This window comes from Ranitomeya imitator, chromosome 10 (assembly GCF_032444005.1).
Source record: "Ranitomeya imitator isolate aRanImi1 chromosome 10, aRanImi1.pri, whole genome shotgun sequence".
NCBI classification, from domain to species: Eukaryota; Metazoa; Chordata; class Amphibia; order Anura; family Dendrobatidae; genus Ranitomeya; species Ranitomeya imitator.
The window spans coordinates 132,658,305-132,678,949 of NC_091291.1; the positions used below are offsets into that span (position 1 = coordinate 132,658,305).

The window sequence follows — 20,645 nt, forward strand, 5'->3', positions numbered from 1 at the left end:
GCTGCCCCCCACTCCCCTATGTGACCGCTGCCCCCCACTCCTCTATGTGACCGCTGCCCCCCACTCCTTTATGTGACCGCTGCCCCCCACTCCTTTATGTGACCGCTGCCCCCCACTCCCGTATGTGACCGCTGCCCCCCACTCCCGTATGTGACCGCTGCCCCCCACTCCCCTATGTGACCGGTGCCCCCCACTCCCCTAATATTTCTTGTCGTTGTCCCCTTATCCCCTCTCTGAGGTGTCCGGCGGAGCAGGGTCAGACCCCCAACATCTGCCGGGGGCCGCTCTCCAGTCTTTGCTGTGTAACCATTTAGATGCTGCCACCAATCCCTGGCAGCGGCCTATCACCCGCTCGGCCTCCGCCGCTCACCGCTTCCTATAGGCGGATTTGTTTTGGGTCATTTTTACTGTATAATGAACATTGTAAAAATAAAATGTCAAAAAACAACAGAGTAAATTGCTTTTTTTAACCATTTCTCATGTCCAGTACATTCCATGGTCAAATACATGACGTCATTCAATTCTACGACTCGTCCCGCAAAAAACAAGACGTCACACGGCGATGTAGCCGGCAAAATTCACTGCGGGGTGAAGGGCTTAAAGGGGAGCTCCACCCGCATCACAGCTGTCTGGCCGAGTCATCGCGGGTCTCCTCCATCCTCCCCCGGTCCGCAGCAGCGCCGCTCACACCTGGGCACCAGGTCAGCCCTCTGTAGCGCCTCCTGGACCGCAAGGACTACTGCGACCGAGGGGCGGGGCCATTCTTTGTTTACAGGGTGTGTCCTGATGAGCAGCTGTGATTGGCCAGCAGTATATTATGGAAGGCCACGCCCCCTTCTGGTAACGCCCGCTTTCTCTGCATATTTCCAGCTGCAGCGCAGTGTACACCCGCCCGCCTCTCTCCGTCCTCCCGGGCTCCGCCTCTGTCCGTCCTCCCGGGCTCCGGCTCTGTCCGTCCTCCCGGGCTCCGCCTCTGTCCGTCCTCCCGGCTCCGCCTCTCTCCGTCCCCCCGGCTCCGCCCCCACGTTCGCCGTGATTTGCCTCTGCCGTCGCCGTGTTCTCAGATTTACTATCGCAGCGGCCCCGCCCCCTCAGCAGCCACACCCCCAGCTCACACACGTGGTCAGCTCTGTTCCCACCTTGACGTCACGGATCGACGTCAGTGGGCGTGGTGCAGAGGCGTGTCCGCCACAGTTGTGCCGGCCTCCCGCTGAATGTATTAGCATATGATTAGCATGTGATTATCGCCGAGCGGAGGCTGCAGAGTGAAGCAGGTGCCGAACATGGCGAGTCAGCCCGGAGCCGCTCTCCGCCTCCTCCTCCTGATCAGCGGGCTCCGAGCCGGACTGCTCCAGCAAGGTACCGGGGCTCCGGGGAGCGGGCCGGGGGGACGGGAGAGCCGGGGGAGGCCGGGGGACGGGACAATGGGCGCCGGGAGAGGGAGCGGGGATCGGCGGGAGAGGAGGCAGGAAGCCTGGAGCGGGAGAAGGGACAGACGGGGAGCGGGAGGACTGCGGAGCCGGGGGGAGAAAGAGGGGGAGAAAGAGGGGGAGAAAGAGGGGGAGAAAGAGGGGGAGAAAGAGGGGGAGCACGGGGGAGAAAGAGGGGGTGCACGGGGGAGAAAGAGGGGGAGAAAGAGGGGGAGAAAGAGGGGGTGCACGGGGGAGAAAGAGGGGGTGCACGGGGGAGAAAGAGGGGGAGAAAGAGGGGGAGAAAGAGGGGGTGCACGGGGGAGAAAGAGGGGGTGCACGGGGGAGAAAGAGGGGGTGCACGGGGGAGAAAGAGGGGGAGAAAGAGGGGGTGCACGGGGGAGAAAGAGTGGGTGCACGGGGGAGAAAGAGGGGGTGCACGGGGGGAGAAAGAGGGGGAGCACGGGGGAGAAAGAGGGGTGCACGGGGGAGAAAGAGGGGAGCACGGGGGAGAAAGAGGGGAGCACGGGGGGAGAAAGAGGGGTGCACGGGGGAGAAAGAGGGGAGCACGGGGGGAGAAAGAGGGGAGCACGGGGGAGAAAGAGGGGAGCACGGGGGAGAAAGAGGGGAGCACGGGGGGAGAAAGAGGGGAGCACGGGGGGAGAAAGAGGGGTGCACGGGGGAGAAAGAGGGGGAGAAAGAGGGGCTGCACGGGGGAGAAAGAGGGGAGCACGGGGGAGAAAGAGGGGGAGAAAGAGGGGCTGCACGGGGGAGAAAGAGGGGAGCACGGGGGAGAAAGGGGGGAGAAAGAGGGGAGCACGGGGGAGAAAGAGGGGAGCACGGGGGGAGAAAGAGGGGAGCACGGGGGAGAAAGGGGGGAGAAAGAGGGGAGCACGGGGGGAGAAAGAGGGGAGCACGGGGGAGAAAGAGGGGGAGAAAGAGGGGCTGCACGGGGGAGAAAGAGGGGAGCACGGGGGAGAAAGGGGGGAGAAAGAGGGGAGCACGGGGGAGAAAGAGGGGAGCACGGGGGGAGAAAGGGGGGAGAAAGAGGGGAGCACGGGGGGAGAAAGAGGGGAGCACGGGGGGAGAAAGAGGGGAGCACGGGGGGAGAAAGAGGGGAGCACGGGGGAGAAAGGGGGGAGAAAGAGGGGAGCACGGAGGAGAAAGAGGGGGTGCACGGGGGAGAAAGAGGGGAGCACGGGGGGAGAAAGAGGGGGAGCACGGGGGGAGAAAGGGGGTGCACGGGGGAGAAAGAGGGGGTGCACGGGGGGAGAAAGAGGGGGTGCACGGGGGAGAAAGAGGGGGAGCACGGGGGGAGAAAGAGGGGGAGCACGGGGGAGAAAGAGGGGGAGCAGGGGGAGAAAGGGCAGCAAGAAGGGGTGCATGAGGGGGGAATAGGGGCAAGAAGGTGCATGAGGGGGGAAGAGGGGCAAGAAGGGGTGCATGAGGGGGGAAGAGGGGAGCATGATGGAGAAAGTTGTGCACGGGGAAGAGAACAACATGTAGGGTAAAGGGGGTGCATGGGGCAAGAGGAGGATTCTGTGGGGTAAGGGGGGTGCATGGTGGTGGGGAGGCAAGAAGGGATGCATGGGGGAGGGGGAGCATGGGGGATTCATGGAGGGTAAAGGGGTGCACGGTGGTGGGGACCATGTTTGGTGGAGCATAAAGGCCATGGGGAGCGTGGTGGTGGGAGACTGAGGGGATGAGGGCTGGTGTGGTAGAGAATGGGGGTGTGATGGGGTGAGGGCAGGGTGGGGAATGGTGGGGGGTGAAGTGTTCAGATGGGGGTTGATGGAGGAGGTGGATATTGGGGACAGCGAAGTCCACGGTGGAGAAGGAGGAAACTCTGGAGGTTGTGGAGAAGTAGCTGGAGGGGCAGGCGTGTGAGGGGGCAGCACAGGACCTGATGGTGCAGGCCGCCAGTGATGAGGACCCCCTGGGTTCTGTATGAGGAGATATTTGGGGTCTCAGCACCTGATGGTGGGCAGTATGGGGGAGGCTGAGAGCTGAAATGAATGGGGGGGGGGGAGGGGTGATGGCCGAAGAGAAGGATCAGGGAGATGAGAGGGAAAGAAGATGAAAGGAGAAGAACAAAAGGAAGGAAGGAGGGAGCGCGGCGGAGCCTGGTGCAGGGACCCGGCAGTGCGGACCCCCAGTGCTCCCCTCTCTGCTGGGCGCCCACCTGTTGCCGGCTGGTTGTAGCTGGTGCGGACCCTGCTCTGAGGGGCAGCGCGGGGGCGGCTCCCTGCGCTCTCCCTCTCGGGGTATCACACATTTTGGGGTCCTCTCTGGCTGTATACGTGCAGTGATGGTGAGAGCAGAGCTCTGCATGGTGGGGGGCTCGTACACGCATGTTCCCACCGCTCTGCTGTGGCGTATCTGTATTATTACTCCTTTGCCTTCTTCATCAGATGATACATTTTGATGCTGAACTTGCAGCCATTTTTGGGTGTTTTTTCTTTTTTTCGTTCTTTCTTTCGTTCTTTCTTTCCTGGCTGCCATTGTTGCAGCTTTGTTTTTTTCTGCAGGGATGAAGCTGTATTTACTTTTGAGGTTTAGTGTGATGGATGTGAGGCTGCTGCCGGACCCCCTCCCTCCCTGCTCTCTGGGGGCACTGAGTGTAATGGGGAGGACTGGATCCCGCAGGGGGCTGCTTTTTCTTCTTTTTGGCTGGGGGTGGGTATTGGATGTGCAGGATGAGACCCCAGCATCTTCCCTTCCAGTATGCGGGCTGTTTTGTTAGTGCATCTGTTCATGTCTGCCATCCAGCACATCCCCCTCTGCTGTTCCCTCCACTTGTGTTTCCGCAGTCTGACTCCCTCTTTTCCCCGATCCTGATGCTTGTAGTGTAAAGTGTCTGCAGCGCCGCTCTCTCCAGCTTTTCGCCTTCCTATAATTTCGCCTTCGTGGATAGGACTCGGGTCTCTCCCGTTTTGCAGCAGAGCAGACTCGGGATGAAGCATCGGGAACACAGATCACTTTGTCGCTTCAAGACGGCCGGCGTTATCCTTTTTTCAAAATTATTTTTATTTATTTATTTTTTGCTGGTCTCATGTTGTTTTTTTTTTTTTTTTTCTTGGGTTCTTTGGAGACTGAAGCTGCAACTGTTCTGGCGCCGCTCCGAATCAAGAGGGCAGTGTTTGCATTTGGAGAAAAAAAACCGAGGAAAGGTTTCTCTCCAGCTCCATGTACAGCACACACATGCAACTCGCTGCAAAAGCGTTTGTCCAACCTTTAGCCATTACTGGGGGGGAAAAAAATCCATCCACTCTCCACCCATATTGCAGTTGTATTTTTTTTTTTTCTTTTTTCTCCTGAACCCTCTTAAGTCCAGAATATATTGCCGGCGTGTCCACCACTAAGCACAAAGACCTAGGTGTAGAACAGCCGGTCACCAGGAATAAAAAAACAAAAAACAAAAAAAGCCTGTGGTCCCCCCCCCCCCCCTTCCTTAATAAATCTGTAAGGTGTTAGGTATTGTGCACACGTGTGTTCTCCTGACCGCCCCTCGTGCGTTACATTTCGGCTACATTATAAGGGATTATTGGCAATCAGTGATACATGTTACTGTTGACTTATCATATTCCATGTTCTCAGTGATACATGTTGTCGTCTTTTTTGGTTACTGTTGACTTCCACGTTCAGTGATACATGTCGTCTTTTATGGTTACTGTTGACTTATTTCTATGTTCACAGTGATACGTTTTGTCTTTTTTGGTTACTGTTGACTTATTATCTTCCACAGTCACAGTGATACATGTTGTCTTTTTTGGTTACTGTTGACTTATCATCTTCCATGTTCTGTGATACATGTTGTCTTTTATGGTTACTGTTGAGTTATCATCTTCCATGTTCAGTGATACATGTTGTCTTTTATGGTTACTGTTGAGTTATCATCTTCCATGTTCAGTGATACATGTTGTCTTTTATGGTTACTGTTGACTTATCATCTTCCATGTTCAGTGATACATGTTGTCTTTTATGGTTACTGTTGACTTATCATCTTCCATGTTCAGTGATACATGTCGTCTTTTTTGGTTACTGTTGACTTATCATCTTCCATGTTCAGTGATACATGTTGTCTTTTATGGTTACTGTTGAGTTATCATCTTCCATGTTCAGTGATACATGTTGTCTTTTATGGTTACTGTTGACTTATCATCTTCCATGTTCAGTGATACATGTCGTCTTTTTTGGTTACTGTTGACTTATCATCTTCCATGTTCAGTGATACATGTTGTCTTTTATGGTTACTGTTGACTTATCATCTTCCATGTTCAGTGATACATGTTGTCTTTTATGGTTACTGTTGACTTATCATTTTCCACGTTCACAGTGATACATGTTGTCTTTTTTGGTTACTGTTGACTTATCATCTTCCATGTTCAGTGATTCATGTTGTCTTTTATGGTTACTGTTGGCTTATCATCTTCCATGTTCAGTGATACATGTTGTCTTTTATGGTTACTGTTGAGTTATCATCTTCCATGTTCAGTGATACATGTTGTCTTTTATGGTTACTGTTGAGTTATCATCTTCCATGTTCAGTGATACATGTTGTCTTTTATGGTTACTGTTGACTTATCATCTTCCATGTTCAGTGATACATGTTGTCTTTTATGGTTACTGTTGACTTATCATCTTCCATGTTCAGTGATACATGTCGTCTTTTTTGGTTACTGTTGACTTATCATCTTCCATGTTCAGTGATACATGTTGTCTTTTATGGTTACTGTTGACTTATCATCTTCCATGTTCAGTGATACATGTTGTCTTTTATGGTTACTGTTGACTTATCATCTTCCACGTTCACAGTGATACATGTTGTCTTTTTTGGTTACTGTTGACTTATCATCTTCCATGTTCAGTGATTCATGTTGTCTTTTATGGTTACTGTTGACTTATCATCTTCCATGTTCAGTGATACATGTTGTCTTTTATGGTTACTGTTGACTTATCTTCCACGTTCACAGTGATTCATGTCGTCTTTTTTGGTTACTGTTGACTTATCATCTTCCACGTTCACAGTGATACATGTGTTCCTTTCTTTTTTTTAACGACCCCCATCCCTACTCTATAAGGCTGCTGTTATGGCTTTCTGGGACCACCGATTGTGCACAGCCTCATCCTGCCACCATCATTAAACCACTTCGTCCTTCCTAAAAAGCCTTTGATGGTCCGCCAGAATCTTCCTCCTCCACCAATCCGAGCTCTTCTCCTTCCACCAATGATCTGTTCCTTTTTCACCCCATTTATTTCCTCTTTCTTCTACCCAAGAAGTGAAGGATTTATATTGTGCGCTCATGAAAATGTTGGATTAGCTGTCGCTTCACGTTTAGTAGGTGGGACAAGTAATCCCAGGCAACAAGTAGGAACATTAGGATTGGCCGCTCGTGCAGGAGGCCTAGAGTACAGCGGCCGGAACAATGTATTTAGTGGACAGGATGCAAAAAAAATATTATTTCTATCCGTCGCTTATAATTTTTTTTTTTTTGTTTCCAAGAGTAGGTGGTGGGAAAGAACTGGATATTGAAGCCATGCGATGTTGTTTTTTTTTTTATTTTGTTTTTTTTTAATTAGATCAACGCCTTGCAGCGGATGCTTATCTAATTATCTTGTTGTTAGTAGATCTACATAGACTGAGGACTATTTCCAGGGATTTCATTAAATAACAAAAACGGTGGATTTCTTAATCTATGGGTATGTGCACGCTGAATCGTCTTGCAACGTTTGAGATTCTGTTCGAAAAAGTTTTTGATAAGCAAATAGCCAGTTTCTGCTCCGAAAACTCCTACAAAAAAAAAAAAACTTTTCATGTAGCCAGTTTCTGCTCTGAAAACCTTTAACAAAAAAATCAAAAAAACAAACAAAAACCCCACCCTCTATACACATAGGCAGTTTCTGCCCTGAAAACTTCTCAAAAAGCCCTCTGTGTACATAATCAGTTTCTGCTCTGTAAACTTTTTTTTTCAAAAAAAGAAACCCTCTAAGCGTTAAGACCAGTTTCTTTTTTTCGAAAACATAAAAAAAAAAATGCGCGCTCAGCTCCAAAAACTTTTGAAAAAAAAAAAATCCTTTTGCACATAGCCATTTTCTGTTTGAAAACTGCAAGAAAAAAAAAAAACCCACTTTGTGCACACAGTCAATTTCTGTTCTGAAAACTTATTTAAAAAAAACAACTTTTTTTTTTTTTTTTTTAAGAATATTTTGGGGTGGAAACTCTCCAAATCTTTCTGAAAATGACACAACTTCTCTTAAGTTTTTTTGAGGTTCTCGTACAGAAACTTTGCAAAACAATTCATGACACTGAGCGGAAACTTTCCAAACTTCTCAAATGTAGAGATTCCACTCCAAAAACTCTGCAAAACGTCTCCATGGGCACATACCCTAAGATGGGTTTCATAAGGATGCCCAAGATATCTTCACTCCCTAATTAGTAATTTTAGCATAAACGGGGGTCACTTAAGGCTATATTAAGTCGTCCCCCCCCCCCCCAAATCCCCCTTCCCCCATCTATTCCGATCCATGGTGAGATCTGTAAAGAATTTTATAACTGTGCCTCAAAAACAAGCACAGATGTGGCGACATCATCCCTGTCTATAGCCCCATTCATAACCTCCGTCATTTCCATTTTTCCCGATGTTAATGGATTTTTACGTCAATCTTTTTTCGTAGGTCATTGATTTAATTTATGGGCGGCTGCTGGAGAGGCAGCAGTAGTATTTTCTTTTTTTTTTTTTTTTTTTTTTTTTCTTTCTTCTGCCTTTATATCAGGGGATTGCCTTTGTTTATACGCGAGTGTTACTTTTGGGAAATATTGACACTTGTGATACTTTGTATTTAGAATTTCCGCACAAACTTTCAATGTTGTGTTCCAAGTCAGGGAGTAAAGCTGTGACTGTGCCAAGAAACCTGTTGCAGCCTTTTCTTTTTTTTTTTTTTTTCTTTTTTTTTTTTAATCCTGAAGCTTCTTATAAGGCTATGTTCACACGTTCCTGATTTCCATCCTTTTTTTTTTCAGGACTGAAACCGCAGCTCTTGGCAGAAAACGCAGGTCCTTTTTTTGGTCTTTTTTTTTGTGCTTTTTTGGTGCGTTTTTTGATGCGTTTTTTGATCCTTTTTTTATGCAGTTTTCTATGCAGAGTCTGTGTGTTTTCTAGGAAGTTTTTTAGGGTTAAAATGGCTGAAAATACCCTAACCCTACCCCTAACCCTAACCCTATTCTAACCTTAGTGGAAAAAAAAAAAATTCTTAATTTTTTTATTGTCCCTACCTATGGGGGTGACAAAGGGGGGGGGGGGGGGGGGGGTGTCATTTACTATTTTTTTATTTTGATCGCTGAGATAGGTTATATCTCAGTGATCAAAATGCACTTTGGAACGAATCTGCCGGCCGGCCGGCAGATTCGGCGGGCGCACTGCGCATGCGCCCGCCATTTTGCAAGATGGCGGCGCCCAGGGAGAAGACAGCCGGACGGACATCGGGAGGCCGGGTAAGTATAAGGCGGGGAGATTAGGGCACGGGGGGGGCATCGGAGCACGGGGGGGGCATCGGAGCACGGGGCGGTGGGATCGGGGCAGCCACACTCCACCCACGCACTTCCGCCCGCTTCCCCGCACTTCCTGCTGCAGCGGTTCGGCACCACAAACCGCAATAAAACCCGCAGATATATTTTTGATCTGCGGGTTTTACTGCGGGTTTGACCTCACAATGGAGGTCTGTGGGTGCAGAACCGCTGCGGCTCCGAAAAAAGAAGTGACATGGTACTTCTTTTTTCCCGCAGCTATTCAGCGCGGCTTTTTTTTTTTAAATTCAGGAACATGTGCACAGCGGTTCCTGTTTTCCATAGGGTACATTGTACTGTACCCTGCATGGAAAACAGCTGCGGAACCGCAGCGGCAAAAACGCACTGTGTGAACATGGCCTAAATGTTGGGCCACTGAAAAAAAAATTAACAAAATCGTCCATTTCTAGTTTTCAATGTGCAAATAGCCAATGCACCTAGAAGTTTGCGGTTTTTAGGGGGATTCTTTCAAAATGAGAAATTATACTTTAAAAAAAAAAATAAAAAAAATAAAATAACCATATTCTTTTAATTGATGTAATTGGGCTTTGAAAGTCTACCGAATATTTTTCTTCCGGATTATTGGGCGGTCCACGAGGAGGTCTTGCCGAAAGTTTTTGCGACTAAAGGCCAAAAGTTGGATTGCTGTTCTGTATGCGGCGGGCAGCGCCGCCGCGGATGAGACGTTCTAGTAGGACTTGAACAAAGGGGATTAAAGATGTTGTAAGCCTGGAAACGTGTTTCTAATAGAATGGAGCCTGGACTAAAACCTGATGCAGGAAATCTCATCATAACTTTTAACGATTGGATAAATATTTTGGTTTCTATTTATCCATCTTTTGGAACTTTTTTTTTTTTAAAACTTAAATGCATGGATTTGGGACCCCCAAAAAATATCACGGATTACATAAACCAATTTTGCACCTTTTTTTTTTTTTTTTTTTTTGTTTTGTTTTTTTTTTCCTTCTGTGTATTGCTGGCTGCGGAGTGAGTTAACTGAGAATCTGTCAGCGAACCCACAATGACTGAACAGGAGGAGTTTGTAACTTTAATCTTTTTGTATGTTTTTAGCTCCACAGATCGCAACAAAGTTTAAATGTGAAGGAAAACAAAAGAGCCTCTAAAAGCCAAACGTTGCCACATTGTTAATGAAAGCCAATTGCAAAAAATGATATTAAGCCGCAAATACATGCAATTAAGAAAAAAAAAAAAAAAAAAAAGTCTCCAGAGGTTGACAACCCATTTAAGTGGTTGCCTTACAAAGAAATTTAGGATAAGATATCTCACATTAATTACTCTTCTTCTGAATTACGAATTAGTAACTAACAGTAGAAGAAAAAATTAAAATCTTTTGCTCGTTCGGGTCATTTGTGGTCACAGAAACCTGTTGGATTGCTGAAAGCCACTTTTTTTTTTTTTTTTTAACCTGAGACATCCTACCTGGTATATGTAGGTAGATGACTGTGCAGATCCAGAGACGCGTTACGTACAGTCATGGCCGAAAGTGTTGGCACCCTTGAAATGGCTCCAGAAAATTATTGCAATTACACACGTGTATTGGAACGCCACAAAAGGCAAATTGGACGTAATTTCACACAACCCCCAAAATGGTCTGAACGAAAGTGTTGGCGTCCTCAACTTTAATATTTATTTGCTCCTCCTTTGGAATAAATAACTGCAATCAATCGCTTCCTATAACCCTCCACAAGCTTCTTACTCCTCTCGGCTGGGATTTTGGACCGCTTTTCTTTGGCAAACTGCTCCTGGTCTCTCATATTTCGCCTTCTCCCAACAGAAGTTGTAAGAGCTCTGCACACGTGTTCGTTGGGATTTAGATCCGGACTCATTGCTGCCACTTCTGAACTCTCCACTGCTTTGTTTTCATCCATTTCTGGTGCTTCTTGAAGTATGTTTGGGGTCATTGTGCTGAGACACAGACCCCCAAATCCTTTAGTAATCTTCAGATTTCATGATGCCTTGAACACAGTCAAGGCACCCAGTGCCAGAAGCGGCAAATCAACCCCGAAACATTTCTGAACCTCCACCATATTTTACTGTAGGTACTGTGTTCTTTTCTTTGCAGGCCTCATTCCATTTTCGGTTAACAGTAGAAGGATGTGCTTTACCAAAAAGCTCTATTGTGGTCTCATCTGTCCACAAGACGCTTTCCCAGAAGGATTTTGGCTTACTCGCGTTCATTTTGGCAAACTGAGGTCTAGCTTTTTTTGTCTCTGTCAGCAGTAATGTCTTCCTGGGTCTTCTGCCATACCATTTCATTCAAACGTCGATGGATACTTTGCTCTGACACTGACGCACCCTGAGCCCGCAGGACAGCTTGAATTTCTTTGGATCTTGATTGAGGCTACTTATCCACCATCCGGACTATCCTGCATGGCAACATTTCATCAGTTTTTGTCTGCTGCCCACATCCAGGGAGATTAGCTACAGTGCCATGGGTCGTAAACTTCTTGATTATGTTGCGCACCGTGGACAAAGGAACATCAAGATCTCTGGAGATGGACTTGTAAAGTTGTTGACATTTTTCAACAATTTTGGTTCTTCCTCAGACAGTTCTCTTCTCCTCTTTCTGTTCTCCATCCTTAGTGTGGCTCACACAGACACAAAATACAAAGATTGAGTCAACTTCTCCCCTTTTATCTGGTGTCAGGTGTGATTTTTCATATTACCCACACCTGTTACTTGCCACAGGTGAGTCTGAACGAGCATCACATGCTTGAAACAAAGTTGTTTACCCACAATTTTGGGAAAGTGGCAACAATTTTTGTCCAGGCAATTTTCAGGGTTTCGTGTGAAATTATATCCAATTCGCCTTTTTCTCTAGTTTTTTTTTTTTTTTTTGTTTTTGTTTCAATACATTCAAATGAAATAAACTTGTGTATTTACAATAATTTTCTGGGAGATATACTTCATTTTCTGGAACGCTTTCAAGGGTGCCAAAACGTTCGGCCATAACTGAATATCTACATTCCGGCATGGACTGCCGGAAGATTTCAGCACTGAAGCCAGCAGAATAGTTACTGCAGCTTAGATCTGTAGAACTCGGGAGGAGCAGAAGCCGAGGGAGACATTTACTAAATCCCTCTAACAGTTTTGTTGGCATAAAACTGCTTGAAATGTCACAAAATCTTTTGCACAAAAGTCTTAAGCCGTGTTTGACGTTTTTCTGCTGATTCCAGCCAGTTATGTCATTTTTTTTTTTTTTTTTTCATAAAGTGAGCGAAGCTTGGCCGGACCCCAATCCTGGACCCTTCTGGCAGTGGCAAGTAGCAACGGAAAGATGTGCCAAATTCATTAACAGGTGCTCTCCTGTTTATGGATTTATTGCCAAATAATAATAATAATAATATTAGAAGCTGACTGTAACCCAGTGACCAGGTAACAAGAACCATCTCCAGTGGACCGGAAGTGATGGTTCTTGTTACCTGGTTCCTAAAGCCCATGATGGGCTGCAAAGATGATAATCGGAAGGGGTCTCACTTCACCACTTCACCTTTACGTGACTCAGTGACGTCGCCTGTTCTGGGCCAACCCTAAGAGTTGGGAGACCCCCAGACCCAATAGACTGTTCCTCCACCAATGTTGGTGGGTGCGGTCGACCTTGGTCTTTGAGGGCGGGTGGGGGACTTTTCGGAGATCCTAAAGTTTTGGCCCCGGGCGGCGGCCCTTGAGCCGTCCATGCCGAGATGCTTGTATCTTTTGAACTCTTTATGGAACAACTTTTAGAGGAAGTTTGTAAACTGGCAACAATTATTTGATACATCTATGGGCTGGAGCTGTAACGAACCAAAGCCCTTTGAAATATTAATTACCCCCCCCACCTTTTAGGAGGGAACATCCAGATGGCTTCTGTCTTTGAAGACTTTGGATTGTTCTTAAAGAGGTTGTGCCTCCGTCATTAGGACACTTTGATTTCCTATGTTATTTATGCCGAGACCACTGGTGCATAAAGCTGGGGGAGCACAGCTCCCCACATCACGTTGTGGCCACTCTCGGTACTGCAAGTCAGGTCACATCCACTTTAGAATAGGACCGGTTCTTTTTAATCAGATAATTCTAGACCTAGAATTTTGCCTTCTGTCCATTTGGATCAGTATTCGTTTATATTGCAAGCCCAGAAGACGAGCGTTGCCTCATGCGTTCAGTTTGGGTCACTTTTTTGCTGTTTCTTGCTCTCCTAAAGATTTTTATTTATTTATTACTAATAATGATAAAAATAATATTAATATTTATTTTTATTTATTTATAAAGTGATAAATGGGCAGAGGATTGATGTCTCGGGCGAGAGACTGGTTTCCACAGCGTTGGCTTTACGATCAGAGCATCTCATTACCAGCGGATGATCTTTACTGGTTTATCCGCTGCTGGGGGGCACACTAGGCGGATTTTTTTTTTTTTTTTTTTGGTACGGATTTTCCAGCATTGCGCCTAAAATATTCCGGGATGTCGTCTATGGAGGAAGTGGCCACAATTTTGGATTTGTAAAATGCGTCGTCTCATTGTCCTCTGCGTCGTTCAGTTTTTTGGGAGAACACAACTCCCGCCTCCCACCAACGACCTCGGTGACCTAAAACGCGTCGATAGTGCAATTACAGACGGCGATCGCATCCATTTTTTTTTTTTTTGGGGGGGGGGGGGGGCTATTTATGGGAGGGGGAACAAGCGAGTCTTTGAGGGAAGTTTTAGTTGACAAAGGAGGGGGTTGTTGGAGGAGGACGCGGGGGGCTGGAGTTGTCGTCTCCTCTGCCCAAACAATGCGCCTATTCATGACTGTGTCGTACATGCACCGAGTGAATGAGGGCTCTGCTGGCGGGCGGAGGACCGGTCCCCCCCCCTTTTTACTAATGAATGATCCGTCCTGCGTGTAACAAGTGACATTTACTTCGTTTTTTATTTTAAATTATTAACCCTTTCCTCTCCCCCATCTGTGGAGGTGTCGTAGACCTCAGCAGGCCGTCCCTCGGGCTGCCCATTCCCGATCTCGCGGATTTACATCCTTTCTGGAATTCCATCGATTGTACAAAGTGTTACATTTTATTTATTTATTTTTTTTCTCTTGTTTCGATGGGAAGACACGCAGCGTTGCTTTAAATTGACTATTTCATCTTTTTATTTTTTTATTTTTTTTTTATTTTATTTTTTTTTAACTTCGTCTTGATGATATTTCACGCCTCATTTGTTCCTTCGAATTGCCAATAAAATGAACGCCGTTCCTTTTGTAACATGCTAAATCAGGCGGCGCACAAATAAAAATAACTCTGCGTGCACCCGAGGGTTTGCCAAGCAGACCGCCGGATCTGAAGTGGATTGCATCCCCCCAACCCCCGGTCCCCCTGCTGCGGCCGCGCACAGAAGTCATAGGAGATTACATGGGACTGCTGGAGCGAGGCTTTGTATTTGTGCGTCCTTCCCTGTCTGAGAATCAGACTCCTATGTGCACATGACAAATGCAAAAAAACGTATTTTTCATGCGAATGATACATTTTACGCAAGTAGAACCTTTAACGGATAAGATCCTATCCCAATATGTAATAGGTATAATAATAATATTCGCAAATGCCTACAATTAGAAATGTAGTATAGTTCTTCTGATAAGCCATGTGCAGGGCATTTCAGTAGCTTAGCTATTAGTGGTCATAACCATGGATACTCACTATATGAGTGGCTGTAACCATGGATACCTACGCTACTGCAATGCCCTGTACATGGGAGTAAGTGACATGGCTAATCAGAAGAACTATACTACAATTCTAATTGGATGTTTGTTAAAATTATTATTAATAATAATATAAAATTTATGTATTTATATAATAGAAATTGATATATTTGTAAAATATATTTATTACACCTACTACATGGGGGTAGGGTCTTTCAGATGGGAATACGCCTCCTTTAATAATATCAGATTTTATCCTAAAGTTGCCCTTGTGTTTTTTAGAGGCTGCAAAGTTTGCAACTCTGAACCACAGACCAGTCCGGTACGGTTGTGTCCTTTTTTGCCTCTCCTGTGATAAGTGACAATCATCAGCTTTGAGCATTAATATTTTTTTTTTTGGAAAAAAAAAAAAAATCGCACCCTTAAAGGGGGTTTTTATAAACTTTTTTTTTCATTTCTCCTCCCGACTTCCTACTTTTGAGGTTTCGCCTCTGAACGTTAACCGTCCGGTCAGCGGCACGGTCGCACCGTCGGTCTGCGCAGCATCGGAGGAGCGGGGACTGGCAAGGTCGAAGTGATCCAGCCAACTTCACAGCAGCGCTGCCGAGTGAACTCTTCTTTCCGAGGAATCCGGCCACCTCCGATGACCAAGACAACAAGCAGTAAAATATATATATATATATATATATATATATATATATATATATATATATATATATATTATATATATACACAGCAGCACATGTATATGAATCTAGGCCATGTGAAAACACAGACAAATATTCGATATGAATCATACTACTCAAAAGTATTTTTTCAAAAAATTTTTTTTCATAAAACTTACAGTTGTAGATAAAATGAAGATTCATAGCGCATAAATTGGCCAATTCATGTGTGCCCATCAACCACGGCAAGGTGATCTCCCTCTGATGGGTCCTACTCTACTGTACATGCCACTCTTGGGCCACCAGCCTACAACTTAGGACAAACATGTCACTCTGGGCTAAACCTACAATTTATGTGAACACATGCAAGCTGCAAGCTGTATCATATAGATATAAAGAAACACAGCAGCACATGTATATGAATCTAGGCCATGTGAAAACACAGACAAATATTCGATATGAATCATACTACTCAAAAATACAAGGCAGCTTGCATGTGTTCACATTGGGAGTGCTGGTTGGTTTTTTTTTCTTTGTTTAGTGTATGGATGTGGCTGCATCCAGACTGATCTTGCACTCCTCCCATTGACCTTGCAGGTGGCTGTAATCAACTCTACCTGCCCATAAATTGTAGGTTTAGCCCAGAGTGACATGTTTGTCCTAAGTTGTAGGCTGGTGGCCCAAGAGTGGCATGTACAGTAGAGTAGGACCCATCAGAGGGAGATCACCTTGCCGTGGTTGATGGGCACACATGAATTGGCCAATTTATGCGCTAAGAATCTTCATTTTATCTACAACTGTAAGTTTAATGAGAAAATTTTTTTTGAAAATTTTTATAAAAAATTATTTTTAAGTAGTATGATTCATATCGAATATTCGTCTGTGTTTTCACATGGCCTAGATTCATATACATGTGCTGCTGTGTTTCTTTATATCTATATGATACAGCTTGCAGCATGCATGTGTTCACATTGGGAGTGCTGGTTGGTTTTTTTCTTTGAGATAGATATATATATATATATATATATATATATATATATATATATATATATTATATATATATATATATTCTATATATATATATATATATATATATATATATATATATATATTCTATATATATATATATATATATATATATATATATATATTCTATATATATATATATATATATATATATATATATATATATATATATATATATATATATATATATTCTATATATATATATATATATATATTCTATATATATATATATATATATATATATATATATATATATATATATATATATATATATATATATATATATATATATATATATATATATATATATATTCTATATATATATATATATTCTATATATCCCGCTGTTCTTGGAATTTGTAATGAAATTGGAATTGGAGAGTTGCCGCTTTTTACATCCCGTTGCAATTTTTCCGAGATTTTTTAGTCTCAAAAAATCAATTAAAAACATTTTTTTTTCCTACAAAGTTTTGAAACTTTTTTTTCCCCACTTTTTATTGCACTTGTTTTTTTTTAATTTTTTTATGAAACAATTATTTAAAAAAAAAAAATAAAATAAAAAAGCCCCCGTGTGTCTAGCTGGACAGGAAGGATGGCTAAGGCTACGTTCACACTAGCGTTGTGCGCCGCTGCGTCGGCGACGCACAACGCACCGAAAAACGCTGCGTTTTTCGACGCAAGAAAAATGCAACTTGTTGCGTTTTCTTGGTCCGACGCTAGCGTCAAAAAAGACGCACGTGTCGGAAAACGCAACACACAAAAACGCATGCGTCCCCCATGTAAAACATAGGGGCGCATGACGCGTGCGTCGCCGCTGCGTCGCCCGACGCTAGCGCGACGCACACTAGCCGAACGCTAGTGTGAATGTAGCCTAAGAAAGGAAGGAAAATATTTCCTTAAACTTCCTGTGGCAGTAAGGGGTTAATATCTACACCCCCTCCTTCTCCCTCGCGCCCTCGATGACTTGTATAGGACATGGCTGTAATACTCTGGAGACGGCGTTTCCATCGCGTCTGGTCCTGACTGTTGCATAGCGAGAGCGCAATGCACCAGGCGGCTCAGGATGAGCTGCTCTGGACAGAAGGGAGCTGCAATAAAAACGTAAACCATGCGAATGTGGTCCGTAACCGTAAGCGGTATACGGGGGGTTTCCGGTGATGACATGTCATCGTTACATATGTGAGGGGCTTCTGCCGCGCTCCGCCTGCGTCTGTGGCCCCCGGGGGCTGTAATATTTTGCTTTTCCGGCGGGGGGGCATTATTTCCATTATAGACGCCATTCTGGACTCGGATAGCATGCATTAGAAAATAACCCGCCGATTGCACGCCGCCGGCGACAAACAAACATCATTGTTTCCTATGGAGCAAGGTACAGGTTGCCGGGGAATTTGCTCCGTGGGGGACAGTAATATTTGCTTCTAGTCAGCGCTAAGCAATCTGCCGGCTCAGCCTTCCCATTAGAGGTGGTATGATGTTATTTATCTTCGCCCGCGAGTCACGTAGCCCCCTTATGTTTTCCTTCTCCGAATATTCCACGGCTGATTTAAAAAATTTTTTATTTTTATTTTTTTAATTTTTTTTTCCCCATTTTCTTTAACTCTCTCTCACAGGGTGTGAAATGAATGGGCGCCTTCCGTGGACGATCTGCCACCGTTCACACAAAGGAAGCAACATTTGTTTGCCATTTGTTGAACATTGATATTTTTTTTTTTTTTTTGCTTGCTTGTTAACAAGCGCTCACCTCGATCCGCAGCCTTGACAATCCGGATACGGTAATTGAACGTGACAGGACCACAATGTCTCGTTACCGGAGTACGTTCCTTTTGACATTCCCTTCGAACGTGTCACCTTCTCTCGTCAGATCGCCTAATGCTGGATTTTTTATTTATTTATTTTTTTAGCCTTTTTGTTGTTCACATTCGCTGATGCTTTTATACCGGTACTTTAGTTTTGGGTCTCGTAGATCTGCTTGTTTGATCGTAGGGTGAGAGTTGGCACGGTGCGTTTTTGATCGTAGGGTGAGAGGTGGCACAGTGGTGGTGGATGGTTTGCCACTGTCTCGTTAGCACTGGAGCAAATCCACCAGATCTGGGGCTGTTTGTGACCGTGTTCTCCGTGTGTGAGGATAGCGGCTCCTAGGCCCATTAGTTTTCTCGTGTTCCATGCCGATGACATAGTCTATGCTTCTGGTTTTTCTCCGTGTGTGAGGTGAGAGTTGGCACAGTGGTGGTGGATTCAGGTTTCCGTCTGTCCGGTTAGCAGGTACAATCAGACACCGGTCGTTCCCGGACATGTTGTCTTTCTATAGATGTCACTGATCGGAGGTCGGGGGTCCTAGCCCAGACGGTTTTCTCGTGTTCTATGCCGATGACCTAGTCTATACTTTTTAGTTTTTCTCCGTGTGTGATGTGCAAGTTGGCACAGTGGTGGTGGCGGCTTCAGGTTTCCATCCGTCTACTTAGCAGGAACGATCAGGCACCGGGGGTCGTTCCTGGACATGTTCTCTTTCTATAGACCCCACTGATTGGAGTTCAGGGGTCCTAGGCCCGTTGGTTTTCTCGTTGCCAATACCTTTACTCTATATTCTTGGATCTCGTTCTTGTTCCGTTTCGATTGTGTGCTTCTTCTGTCCTGAAGGTAGGAGTTGGCCCGGTGGTGGTGGCTGCTGGTTTCCCGCTGTCTTGTTAGCAATTGAGCAAATGCAATCAGACCCGGGGGCCGTTCTCGCCTGCGTTCTCCGTATATATACCCCACTGATGGAAGGATAGGGGCTCCGCAGGGCACGCGGTGCACAGATGGTAAGAACGCTTCCTTCCAGTCTAGATTCTAGGAAGATGCTTGGGAGGAATGCCAGAGATTTGTGCGAAGCGCTTCGTAGGCTCATGAGAAATATCTTATCGCTTTGAGGTCTGCGAGAGATCTTAGGATTGGGCTAAGTCACTTCTCATGCCTGAGATTTGATATTTGTTTGAAGTCAGTAAATAATGCGGCGTTTGTTGTAATAGATGAGCCGAGCCCGTCTTCCTTCTTAACCTTTAGGAGGTATTAAAGATTAGTGAGAAAGTCGGGAGCTTGAAAGCGGCATCGGCGAAATCTGAAGACCGGTCCCCGTGTCTTCTGTGAGAACCAAGCCCATCTGGTCACTGTCAGAAGTAGATATCGTCTGAAGGATTTGGGACGGCAGAGAAATGCAGGTTCTTAGAATTTACCGAAGAAATTTAAAAAGCCCTAGTCACTTTCAGACTTCCCCACGTGCAACGTACTTGACCAGCCGAGACCCCAAGATATTTCCTAATTGTGCATCATGTCTTTTCTGTTGGTGACTGCAGAGACATTGGTTTATAAAAAATCTCAAATGCTCCAACAGGACCGTACAGCCTCGATTATTTTGTTTTCAGCCGTTCTTCCACTGTTTGGCGACTTTCAGGGAAGTTTTGGATGGAAGTGATCACTTATCCACAGGCACACCCTTGGCGGACCGTCACGCACTGATCCAGATCCTGCCGCCTATCCGGTGCACAGGTGATGGCGTCCTGCACCCTGAAATGCCCCTTTAGGTGCTCAGTTCCTCACAGGTGGGCCATGCTCAGTTACTCCTAAAGCGTTCACGTCCATGATTTGTTTGGAGAGTATTGTACAAGCCAGGGCTGTTGAGTTGGTAAGTCAAACCTCCGACTCCAACTCCTCGATTTCCATGACTCCAACTCCTCCAAAATGGACTCCAACTCCACAGCCCGGAGTCATTAAGCCAAACCGCCTACTCGTCAATTTCCATGACACCTACTCCAACTCCTCGAAAATGGACTCCAACTCCACAGCCCTGGTGCAAATGTGGCCACGCTCGGACAGGACACCCTCGGGTCGTAATATCATTGTTTTTGCAACTTTTTTCGACACCACACGGTTTTTAACTGTGTTCTTTAATTTGTCCTTTTATCTTAATAAAGTATATATGTTTTTTGCACTTTGTGATCCCAGCAATTTTGCTTATCCCTGTTCCGTCACTGATACATAGGAAATTGTTGGAGTTTCCCAATTGGCCATTAACTGGTCGAGATGGATCAGTTGTGCGGCGGTGATTGCCTTAGTCCCGCGTGTGGCTCAGTCGTCAGAATTGTCGTGTTGGGTTCCTGGGTTTGAATCTGACCACACTCCGATAATATATCAAGAGATCAATTCCTACTTACCTGTGTTTGTGGGTAATATGGAATAATGTAATGTGACCCCCATTGATATGAGTGGTGTCAGTCCAACTGTGGTGTATGTGGCCGCCATATAACCAGAGCAATTGCCATTATGGTCAGTCC

The 20,645-nt window shown here is 45.5% G+C and overlaps 1 protein-coding gene across 8 annotated transcripts in view; it reads left to right on the forward strand.

Moving 5' to 3' along the window:
* The first annotated feature begins 1,228 nt into the window (after positions 1-1,228).
* CADM1 (cell adhesion molecule 1) overlaps positions 1,229-20,645 on the forward strand; it is a 232,581-nt gene continuing 213,164 nt past the window's right edge. For 3 of the 8 annotated variants that reach the window (XM_069741370.1, XM_069741374.1, XM_069741375.1), the window contains exon 1: positions 1,246-1,359. In XM_069741370.1, the coding sequence (XP_069597471.1) occupies positions 1,284-1,359 (76 nt within the window). In that variant the 5' untranslated portion in view covers positions 1,246-1,283. Of the gene's footprint in view, positions 1,360-20,645 lie in introns of all 8 variants that reach the window. The other 5 variants (XM_069741373.1, XM_069741372.1, XM_069741371.1 and 2 more) reach the window with 5 other exon arrangements.